Source organism: Pyrgilauda ruficollis, unplaced genomic scaffold (assembly GCF_017590135.1).
Source record: "Pyrgilauda ruficollis isolate IOZ18807 unplaced genomic scaffold, ASM1759013v1 scaffold3, whole genome shotgun sequence".
NCBI classification, from domain to species: domain Eukaryota; kingdom Metazoa; phylum Chordata; class Aves; order Passeriformes; family Passeridae; genus Pyrgilauda; species Pyrgilauda ruficollis.
Genome location: NW_024524377.1, coordinates 9,800,088 through 9,812,369, shown reverse-complemented (window position 1 = coordinate 9,812,369; position 12,282 = coordinate 9,800,088). Strand labels below are relative to the sequence as shown.

Genomic DNA, 12,282 nt, shown 5'->3' with positions numbered 1-12,282 from the left:
GAAGATGGTTGTGGAGGAGTGACGTTATTAAAGGAAAGAGTAGATGAAACTTCAGGAGCAGGGAGGAGGGTGTAGATGGGAGGTAAAATAATTAGCTTGTTTTTACTGTTTTCTCAAAGAGCTTAACAAGCTTGCATGCAGAAAAAATATGGATGTAGAATATAGTTATGTGCATTAATATCCAGCAGAAATAATGTAAAATAACTGCAAGGTATATTGTAACTTTTTTAGTAAATAGTTATATATTAGTTATAACTGGTTTAGTTATAACTAAATAATAGCTAACTAAAACCAGATACAAGTGTATGTGTGTATACACACAGGCTCCTGTGCAAGAGTTCTGTCCTGAAGAATGGATATGAATCCTTTGCATTTTATCTTAAATTAGAAACTATCAAGGAATGAAAGCAAATAAGGAGGCAGGATTTACAGAATTTTCTCAGGTTAGCCTTAGACTTGAGTCTTATGTAATGAAATAGTTGAAAGAATCTTCTTGTGTCTAGTGGCCACATCAGTCACTGTGCCTTGAATTCTGGTACAGCCTGTGAAAATCTGTGGGGGCTCTACAGGTGCAAATGTTCCCAGTGTTGGGGCCCTGGCCTGGCTGCCACCACTCGCGGTTCTTCTGCTTCACTTGCTTCAACTGCACTGTCACATACACACCAATGTGGTCCCCAAACCTTTCCCCTGAGCCATAGCAACCTGCTCACATTTGCTACAAGTTCACTCTGGCCTGTGTTTTGTTGCAGTGAGTTTTGGGGACGTGAGATGTTCTGGCTTGTCAGCCCAGCTTGTTTCGTATGTGAAGCAGACGCTGCAGGGCTGCGGCAGGCCAGACCTCCTTGTATTCCCAGTCTTCTTCTGGGCTGTGGAGACACCACTGCTGGGGTTGAGATGGGAGGTTTTCCCCTTCGCTTTTTTAACAAGAGAATGAAATAAATTACAGTGTTGTTCCTTTCCTTGTTTTGATGCTGGCAGCTGCTTACCAGATCAAGAAACCAAGTGAGTCTGTATAGACTACAAACTGAAGATTGCATTATATTCTGTTGGTGAATGGTTTTATAATTTGTCTTAGTCATCAAAATACTTGTAGCACAGTAGACATAACTGCATAGTGAAAGAATGTATATTCTGCAACATTGCCACTGGCAGGACATAAACACATGTCCTAAGTCCTTATCACAAAAGAAAAAAAATAGGGAAGTTGGAAGGTAGACATTAGTTTTGTTGTCAGCAGAGACAGGCATGCTAACATTTAATCATAATAAATGCAGATGTTTTGATGTGTGAAGGTATGGCAAACCAACTATGAATAATACCCCGATACATAGGTGCACAGAGGATCAAGGTGCTGTTCTAGTCTAACCTTCTCTTTCATACCGTCAGAGGACTTTCCTGTACTTAAACCCGTGCTGTACTTAAAACCCATGTCCTGTGATAAGTCTTAGACTACAGAAGACCTCCTGGAAAAAACACCTAAACAAAATGTCAGCTCTGCCATGCTAGAAAGTCTGGCACCAGCCTGAATCTAATGCTCTTTTCTGTTGAAACTGGGAGCCTTGTTTCTAATCTGAATTTCTCTAGTTTAATATCTGTCTCATCCTTTGCAGTTGTGTATGTATTAATATTACTGATCAGGTCATTCTGCAAGTGCCTCTCTGTTGACCTCTCTTTCATTTTTCTCATGTGTGGCACAGGAGCCTCTGCAGTTTTCATCTCTCTTCTTGGACTGTGGGCACCAGAACTGCACACACTGTCAGTTCAGGGTTAGGCAGAGAGGCATTACAGCCTCCCAAACTCTGTGCAGACAAACACATATTGCTTTAATCGTTTTAATGTTGGTACCCTCCATAGAGCTTCTCAGCCACTGTCTGCCCACCATAAACTTCAAGTAATCTCCAGTCAGTGTTTCTCAGACAGTTTTCATTTTAATCAATTATTTTCCAGATGTGTGGCCTTGTATGTGGTTGCTTTAGAACCTATAATCTTTATCTAGGCCATCTAGGCATGGAGAGCATCTCACTGGTATAAAGCAATCATCTTTATTTACCATGTCAACAGCCATTTGTCACTGACAGGCTTCATGACTCTGTATTTGTTTCCAGTCCCTGATACACAAAATGATTTTAACTCCCCATTCATATGAATGTTTCCACCAGATTCAGTAATACCAGTCAGGACTAATTTGTGTATTAAAGGAGCTATTCCACTTCTTGTTTATTACGCGTGTTCGTAGTGTTACAATCTACACAATTAAGGAATCTCTTCTCTTTGAGTCCCTTGGTACCTTGATTAATTTTAATCTTGACATCTTGATTTCTGGCTAAATGAGTGCTCATTTTCACCCTTGTCTTTTGTCATTAGCTTAATACCCTCCTGAATACTTTAGCCTGTCTCCTGAAAGACTTATTCCCATCCACTGTAATGACAGCCAGCCACATTGTACAGTTTCTTTTCTCTGTAGAAGATGGACCTGCACTGCTGAAAACATAGGGGCTCTGTCAGTCACCACTTACTTAACTGTTAATTTCTGGAAAAATATATAGCTTTGTAATTTGAGTCACAGCTCACAGAAACAGAATGCTCTTCAAAGTATTGATTTCATTCTTCCTTTTGTAACGTTCTTTGCAAGGATTCTTGGTTCTCCCTAAATTTTTTCTTCACCAGCATGCTTGTGTTCTTGCAGACTAGTCTTTGTTGTGGTTCATGGGTACATCCCATATAACTCCAGCCTCTCCTACTAAAGCCGCTGTCAGATATTTCAGCAGTTTTGGGGTTTTCAAATGCTGGTTATGAGCATGAGGCTGACCTTGGTGACCTCCACGAGTCTTTTCCAATCCTAGATACTCTGTGTTCCCCTGAGAAACTCTTCTCCCGTTCTCATCTGGATGAATTTTTCTCCATTCTCCTGTTGATAAACTGCCATCCATTTTATGTGGTCTCCATCCTGCCTTCAGCTGGCAACTGGAGTCTTATAAAGACAATATGTGGAGTGGAATAAAGTGTGGAATAGCAGCTTGTGTGGTGTATGTGTTCAGCAGAGGAAAATGAGCCAACTGAAGTGTTGCTTTTTTGTTTTTAATTACATTCTCGTTTTCTTCCCAGGCTTCTCTCTTCTGCATGCTTACATGTGTGCCTCTGGAGGGAGAATTCAATAGGCTGATGAACAGAACTGTGATGTTTAAAAATAAACCAAAATTTTGTAATGAAACATGTTCTGAAAGAACCTGGTTGCTGTAGGGATTTTTGCAAGGAGGCAGTCCTTCATCTTTCATTGCTCAAAATAAAGATTTTCATTTCTTGAGCCAAATGAGGGGTTTCTTATCCAAGCTTTGGAGCCTGTTCAATGTCATCTGGATGGACTAGCCACTACAAGACATTATTACTCATCCCATCCCTACATAAAGCAAACCCATTAAACTTCAGTGCATGTGGTTTGTATTTGGGGTTTCATTCATGAGAGTTGAAAGTGCCCAAACTACTGCAGCACGGAAGTGGAACCCTGAGAGGATTCTTCTTCAGTCACCACCAAGCCAACAAAACATTCACTTCTCAAAACCTCCCTTGAATCCAATATCAAGGCAGCTCTTTTCCTGTTAGCCAAATCTCCTGCACTGACCCTTCTCCATTCTGTGGAATCTGCATAAACATCTCTGCTCAGAATCAGTTTCTGCTCCTCTTGTAGTATGTGAAATTTACTTTTGTAATATCTTTTACTCATGAACCTGATGAAAAGTCATTAGGTTATTAGTGATTTGCAATTAAGAGTCTAATTTTGTGGTAAACTGTTTAATGGTCCTCCACCCTGGTCTCATGCAGTCTGTCACCCACCCTGTTTGGCTGTAACCCACCCTGGAGTAGCTGCCAAGCACCACAGATGTTTTCTTTGACATCTCAGTTATTAGCAATTTCTGCTCTTGTTGGAGCATGAAGACTTGATGAAGGGGGTTTTTGGGGGGTTCTGTATTGCCTTTTTTTTGTTTTCTCTTTTGGTGTGCAAAGGTTTCCTAAAATGAAAACAATACTTCTTCATTAGATACATGTGTGCACACATAGGTAGTATTTGTCTTGTTGGTTCTGTTTTTGGAAAAAACACAGACAGTTGTGTAACAGGAAATTGAAAGCTTCTTTGGATTTACATCAAAAACACAAACTTAGACGACACTTTGCCACAATTCTCTCACTCTTAAAACAAAAGCAAACAAATAAGCAAAACCCAAGTGAAGATTCATGGACCAGTTATAATGGTGACGCATCACTTTTAAGCAATTTTTGTTTACCTGGTGGCATCCTCCCATATTTTTTGCAGCATGTTAATACAGAGTCTGACTGCAGGAGTGTCTTGATTATCTTCTTTGAGGGTTTTTTCGCATGTTGGAATTTGCTTAGTGGAAATTTTCTCATGATAAGACATGTAGGATTGGTTTTGTAAAATTACAAGCATGACTTTGTTTTCCTGTTCTACCACAAAAGACTCTTCCCTCCAGCCCCCACTCCTCCATCTTCTGAGTTCTTCCAAAGTAAGAAACAAAGATAACTTCTGAGGGAAAGGAGGGAAAGTCAGGTACCCCAGCCTGCATGCCTCGGCAAGGACCAGTGCTGATTCTGTGTCTGGCTTTGAGCTTTTATGTCTGTTCGTATGTTTTGATGATGTATTGTGATTGTTTTTAACCCAGCATCTGAAAGATAATTTTTGTTCAAGGCTGTAAGGTTGGCATCTTGAAAATACACTGGAAGTGGGGAAACAATTCAGATGTTCTGCTATTTTATAAATCAGACTTGTTTGTAATGAAGCAGTGATGTTTAAGTGACATTAGTGTTTGTGAAAAATAGGAACACCAGACTAAACCTGAAAATGGCTGAAATGTTAGTTCCTCTATTTAATATCATCTCCTTTCCAATAAATGCAGCCCAGAAAGTAAAATGGCTTTAGAAAGGGAAAAGTAATATATGTTGCAATACAGTAGCCTCAGTACTGTCATTTGGTGCCACAGAGTGTCCTAGGATAGCCTGGCTTGTGGTTGACATTCCTGAAGGACATGTCTCTCCCACAAGTGCTATATGTCACCTCTGTCAACCCTGCCCAGGACCAGGGGGCCCAAGGGCTGGCTGCCCCTCTGTGGATGCTGGCATTGCAGCCTTGCTGCCCAGGGACCCATCAGTGACTGGCTCCTGCTGGAAGGTCTCCCAGGGGCTGCTGAAGGCTGGTTCTTCAGCAGGTAGCTGAATATTTACAGACAGTCCATATGGTGATAATTTCTGAGTGCCACCACTAACTCCACTGTCCTTGTTTGATGTAAGTGGAAAGTTGCTGTGGTCAGTGTCAGTGTAAGCAGGGGGGACAGCATTTGTGACTCTTTTGGAGATGGTTTCCTTTCACATGGCTGGGACCACCTGAAGCAGTAAATTCTTTTTGTGCCTAGACACAAAGTCTTAGGTACTCCATGTACAAAGAGTGATGGAGCAGGCTGGAAGGCCACATTCTTTGAAGCTGTTTGCAAGGCATATTTCTTCTACCAGAGACCCTTGCATGTCACTTTTCTTCCCTGTGTCTCTTTTACCTCTGTGCCCCTGCCTCCCTGTCCTGTCCCAGCCATGAGAGATGTCATGTTGTGCTTTTCCCTGCCCCAGCAGTGCATGTATCTCCATCTCTTGGGGAGTCAGGTCTGCCTACAGTCTTGCTTCTTCTTTTCCATGCTTCTCTGTTTCCACAGGACTTGCCATTGTCTGTGCTTCATTCACTCATACTCTTCAGTAAGGTTATCCCCCTTCCCCTTATTTCTTGTTTTCCAGGCCCTTGTCCATTTTCAGGAACTTGCTGCTCTTTCCACATCCATCCAGTCATCCTTGCAAACATCCCTCCTTCCCTCATGCCTCCTTCCTACCCTGCATTTTTTCTTTCTTTACCTTCCTGGACAGAGTTGTGCCTGAAGTATCCCAGGACTTGTGGAGCTGGCTGGAGGTGATGCTAGTACAGTACAGAGAGACACTAGCAAGCCTCAGTCAGTTCTGGGTGCACTTTGACCCCTCACGGTATTGCAGAGCTGCTTCTCCTCGTGCTTTTGGTTTGCTGTTACCATATGGAAATGGCAGATGGTGTTGATCAGGAAGTTAATCTAGAAGTGTATCCGTTTCATGCCGTACGCGAAGGATTTGTTCATTAAACTTAGAACTCTAATTTAAAGCCAATTAACTGAGTGATTTGAAGAGACTTGTTGTTTTTGAAGTTCAAAAGAGATGCTAAGTCTCTGATTTCAGCCTTTGTACATTCCAGAACCTGTATAACTATTGCAGTTTTGCCAACTCTACTGGGGGTATTTTTTGTCTCTTTTTTTTCCCCCACTCCTTTTCTTTTTTACTCTTTTCATTTTTTTGAGCGATACAACTTTTGCCATGGGCCGGAACTGTTTGGTGAGGCTTTCTCGCCCCCCCCCCCCCCCCTTTTCTTTTTTACTCTTTTCATTTTTTTGAGTGATACAACTTTTGCCATGGGCCAGAACTGTTTGGTGAAGCTTTCTCAGATTTCTCAGCAATTTTAGCCTTACCTTTGGGACTAGGGAGGCAGAACTTGTGTGTCTTCCTATCCTGTTTGCTGCTAGCACAGCTCCCTCCTCCCTCCCTTCGGCAGCCTGGTACTGCTCTTCTCTGAGCAGGAGTCAGGGTAGGGGGTAGAAAAATAGAACAACCCCTGAGCAGCTCTGTGCCCTTCTAGCCCTGCTTCTGCCAGCATGGGTTTGTCTCTGCTTCCTTTCATCCCAGAAGCTGGTAGGGACCCACCACAGAAGGTTTTTTGAGGGGAAGGGGCAGGAGCGACCCCCAGACAGAGAGCTGCTGCCCCAGTGTACAGCTCTAATTTTCATGTGTAATCAACCCTGTAGGATTGGCCCAAGCAAACAGTTCCCAAGAAGTGTCAAGATGGGAAACCTTGTGTCAGGAGGACCTCACAAGTGATTAGTTCTGAATTAACATTTATGCTGCTTTTACCTGAGATTGATATTCTGTAAACAGTTGTAGGTCCTTCAGCAGCAGACAGACTGTTTGGATAGTCCCAAGATTTACTAGTGGCATTTAGACAGAAAAAACTTTCTTTAGTAATTTGAAGCATTTGCTGATATAAAAGAAAATAAAGGGGTCAAGTTTTGCTGTGGTACAGAGCCTATGACTTCACCGGGTTAACTGCTGCTACTTCCGTGTAATTGAGAACATAATTTGGCTCAAACCCTGGGAGACTCAAAAGGATCACAGCAGCCACTGTATTAAGCCAGTGTTCAGAGCAGTTGGCTCACACTGAATTTCATGAGTAGATCATGTATTCAGAAGGCTTGAGCTGTATGACACAGTCCACTGCAAAAGAAGAGATGGCAGGAGTATGTCCTTGTTTATCTTAACTAAAGCAGCATGCCAGGAAAAGCTCTTAGACCTGGGATTGTATCTGCATAGGGCTGATGTGGCAGAATTGACTGTCTCCTTGTGGGTGCCTGAGCACAAACTGGGTGAGAGCTGTGCAAAGGCTGCCCTTGGTTATCCCAGCTCCCATCAGTCCTGCCTGGAGCCAGCAGCAGTGGTGATGGATGTGGCTGTGGTGCTGCACTGGTGTCAGCAGCCAGCACACCTCCAGCATGTCCCCTGGAGGTGACGCCACCTCACTGGCACTGCTAGGGCTGTGCATGGGGAGGTCAGGTGGGGATGAACTCAGAATGAAGAGAGAATACACACTGGTCTGAGAAAGCCCAAAATATTCCCAAAAAGTGAGATGGCTTCTGGAAGCATGCTTTGGAAATCCCTTTCTGCCCCTTCCATGGGGCTACCAGGCTTGAGGGTGGCACTCAGGATTGGATCTGAGTCACAGTGTCACTGGCAGTGCCTGCCCTCTGCCAGAGAGGATCACTCCCATGATGCTACTTAATCTTTGAGCAGAAGTTGGCAAAATTGGTCATTCATTTTTCACAGAGAAGGAAAAAAATATGTTTTCTGCCCTGTCTAGGGGAGGAGAAGGGGGTTTCCTGATGAAAGAACAATCCTGAAGAAGGAAATAATTGCCTTTTTGAAAAAAAAAAAGGGTGTGCAGAGGGTATGGCTGATGACTATCTGTTCATTCCTGAGTTTGCCAGCAGTCCTGCTCAGGCTGATGCCCTCCAATAGAGACAGGCATTTTCGGACAGCACTTTAGACCATTCCTCAAGCACTTGGCAGGAGGGATTGTTTTATTAGGAAAGTTTACGGCTTCTTGTTTTCCCTCAAAGGCAAATGTGACTTTGTTGTTTTTAATTCTGTTGGGATTTCTCCCTTTTAATATACAACACAGCTGTTAAAATAGCTAGGGTTGTCTAGGGCAAATCATATAGCACTTTCCTTGTTCAGATCTCAGATGGCTGCCTTTTTAGTGTCACTGCAGAATTACATTACAGGGCATATGAATAGTGCTGGTATTAGTGTCAAAATCAATTACCCAGCCCTCCTCCTGCAGAGAAAGCTACAAACCTTAGGAAAAATCTGAGTAATCCATTCTGGTTTTCTAATTCTGAGTAATGACGGAGGGCAGAGAGTTGTGCTTGAATAAGTGCATAGGGTCTTTCTCTGTATAGTCACTCCTAAATGCATGCTCTTTACAGGAAAAAGCAGGCTCCCTGTGAAACCCTTTTTCATGCCAAATGGCTCACTGCTAAGATTAATCTGTCATTGAATTTATAAATTCTGTGTGGCACAGAGCAGCAGAAAAAGTTTAGCATCGAACAGAAAGCAAAGTATGCATTGCTTAAAAAATGAATGTTGTGCTCCTGGATAGTGTGGATTGACTGCCTCCACCAATATATCTTCTTATACTGGTAATAAAAACACTTCCATAGCCTTGTGCCTCAAAGGATCTCAAAGCACTTTGCAAATAGGGCAAAGTACTATTTCCTATTTTATGGCTGTGGAAACTGGTTGCAAGAGAGAAGTTAAGTTTTTTGCCCAGGGACACTGAGGCGTCTGTAACAGGTCCATGATGGGGACCTAAACCTCCAGAGTTCCAGTGCTGTGTCCTGGTCACACCTTGCACCACTGGGATGACTGCTGGTCACCAGCTCTTGGCCAGTGTCTGTGAAACCTCAGAAGGTGGGATATGAAATCAGTGCTGGTGCTCCTTTGCTCACTGGTCTCTGTCCTGGTCTGTGGGCAGAGGTGCTGGGCAGAGCAGGATCTGGAGGAAGAATGCTTGTGTCTTCCTGGGCTGAGATGATCAGCTCTGGCTGTGGGATGCTGTGAAAGGAAAATGACTTTTAGTTGCTGCTGACTTGGGGAAAAGCTCGGAACCTCATAGCCAGCCTGCTCTGCTCCAGGCACCTTTACGAAGCAAAAATAATTATAGACTTATTACCCTAAATCCTGTGAGATTAGAGTAGTTGCATTATTTATTTTTTTTTTCTAATCTGGTATTTGAGGATTTACCTGTTTAATACAACCACTTATTACAAACACTTGAATATTGTTTTAAATTCATAATTCATCTGAAAAGAGAGCATTACAGCTGCAAAGACCAGATTTTCAAATACAGGCATGATCTCCTGTCACATTCCAGTTGGATAAATGACACATCTGAAAAACTGGGTCCCTACTGAGGTGTCTGTGGCAGGGATGTAGAGATTTTGCTTCAGGCATCTCTGGAAAAAAACCATGGCTCTAATCTGCATGTTTCACAGAGCAAGTCCTGTTACCAGTTCCTTCCTTCCCCTCGCTGGCTGCTGAGCTTTGCAGTGCCCGAGGATGCTCCCTTAGCCCCGGGGCTGCCCCCAGGGTCAGGGTACCCAGAGAAGGGGGTTGGGGTGCGAGGGCCAGCGTCTGGTTTCAAACAAAAGTGCAAAGCCTTGAAAGGAGGGACTAAGAAGAAACAGGTGGGGGGTTAGTAATAGAGCCTCTGAAGTTTATTTGCTTAACGAACAGAAGCCCAGGCTGTCAGACCTAGGTCAAATACTCCTGCAGTTTGGGTGTATTTATTTCATACGTGGCCTGTAACCCAACCTGATTCCTGGATTAAACCACTGTAAAGTCCTGGCCCCCAGGAACCCATCCCATGCTTGCCATCAAGCCCAGCACATGCCGGGGCAGGACCTTGAGGGGCCACCTCGGTATTCAGTGGAGTCTTGTGTCATCAGTAAAGCCTGTAATTGTGGGTCCTGTCATTTCCAATGAGAGCTCTGCAGTTTACAGCTGCAGACTGTGACCACAGATCCATCACTTCGTTGTCCCATTTATGCAAACCACGCCTGAAGGCTCCTGGGCTGAGCTCTCGGGCTGCAGCACATGGCTGTGTGGTGGGCACCAGGTCCCTCGCAGGGTGGGGATTCCTGAAATCTTTGTGCTTTAAAGTTTTTAGGAGAGTTTACCTATTAGTTCAGTATGTTCAGGAGTCAGTCAGTCCTCCAGAGCAAAGGGAGGGAAGTTTTGAATTGACACAATGGTGATAAAACTACCCGCACACACACAAAAAAATGTTCTGGTTTCCCAGATATTCCCCTGATCCCATTAATTCCAGTAAGTAAGGTAAACAGCCAGTGTGCTCCAGAGTATTTCAGGAGGTGAAAAATTTGCATTTGAAAATTTGCATGTGAAAAATCACAGATCTGCATTAAAATTAGAAAGGAAAGCGGAATTAGCAGTGGGTTTTCCCAAGACCAGCCTGGGGCTGGTAGTGCCAGGTAACTGTCTGGTTGCGTGCAAGCAGGAGTCAGGTGGAGACATGTGAAATCAAACAAGGTAAAATGAGAGGAACAAAGTGTTTGCATTCAGAAACAAAGTATGCCTCTTCATTTAAAAGAAACTCCATTTTTACAGTAAATTTGGGATACCAATATGTTTGCTTTTGGGAGACCATTTAAGTCTGAGTCATGCAGAAAAAAATGGTCAAGCTGGCAAAAAGTTCAGGAGCTGCTATGTTTCATCAACCTAAGTTTAAAAACCTAGGTTATTTGTACTTCGGTATCTTCTTGTTTTGTGGATATTTCCTGGCATTTAATTCACCATTTGTAATGGATTAAAGCTGTGGCTGATTTTCAGATGCAGTTGCTCAGGATATAACTTTTTTTGGCAGAGACAGCAATCAGCATTGTTAGATTTCACCAGTGAGAACTTGATGGGATGTGGCAGACCTGCTGTGGTTTATCTGTAAGCATTGCTGAAAAGTTCTGATCATGACGCTGGTTCCAAACCAGCCCACAGCATAAGCATCCACTGTGGGATAGAAAAAAAAAAACCCGACACTTTAAATATATGTTTATCTGTGTTTTATTGGAAATTTTTAGCTGAGTTTTTTCTTAGGATGGTCTAGGTCATGCATACAATGGGTAAATCAGTTTTATGTGTGCTAAATATTTGTATCTACCTATCCTGTAATCCTGGAAAGCCCTATGGACCTGTAAACTTTACTGTGTAGTCCAGGTTTAGCTGGGGATTATTTTTTGGTCCGGATCTTTGTAGACCTTTGGGAACACCCAGTCCTTTACATGGTTGTGGCCTTTGTGCCTGTGACTGCTGGAGTTAGGAACCCAGGAATTCTTTGCTGCTTGCCGTTTGCTTTTGAACTCTGCCAACCATCTTCTGCTTCATGGAGCTGATTTTGCCTGTTTTGTGAGTGGTGACCAGAATCTGGTTTTGTTTTATATCCTGTAGGGTTCCTGAGCTGGAAGATGCCCGTCTAAGATGGAAACTTCTGCTTCAACAGCTGCTGGGAAAAAAGAAGGGAAAGGTGCTGTTCTGGAGGGGAATGGCTTTACAGAGACGGGGAAGAAACCCCCTCCTTTAGCAGCAGCAGGAGCAGCAGTAGCACAAGGAGGTACTTCGTTTTCCACAATTTGAAAGCAGCAGGGGTGTTTTTCATTAGACTGTAAGAATTTAATAAGTATGGTGGTGTCTGTCTTCCTGTGAACATGCTGAGTTTATTGGGGTTCTTGACTGTCAGAGGAACTGGAAGCTGTGTCACTGTGTGGCATCTAAGCGTCACTGTAGTGTGATGGAGAACTGGGCTGGGATGAGACAGGGGATGGGTGGTGAGAGGTGGCTGTGGGGGAGTTGGGGCATCCCATCAATACTTGCCACAAGCTGACTGGTGCTGCATAGTGTTGGCAGCGCTGTGCCCTCCACTCTTTCATGGTGGAGTTAGGAGTGCCTGGTGGGGCTGACTGGATATGGGGAGCACCTCATTATCCTGGTCAGAAAGGGGTATCATGTGCCAGCTGTGATCCTGCTAATGAGCTAAACAGAGTGCACAGTCTTCAGTCATTGCTGCTGGGATTTCACGGTTAGAGA

General features: G+C 43.6%; 1 protein-coding gene across 1 annotated transcript in view; it reads left to right on the top strand.

Moving 5' to 3' along the window:
• Positions 1-12,282, top strand: part of GLI2 (GLI family zinc finger 2) — a 187,813-nt gene that overhangs the window by 36,909 nt on the left and 138,622 nt on the right. Inside the window, exon 2 of the mRNA XM_041473464.1 lies at positions 11,647-11,809. Within this exon, the coding sequence (XP_041329398.1) occupies positions 11,677-11,809 (133 nt within the window). The 5' untranslated portion in view covers positions 11,647-11,676. The remainder of the gene's footprint in view (positions 1-11,646; positions 11,810-12,282) is intronic.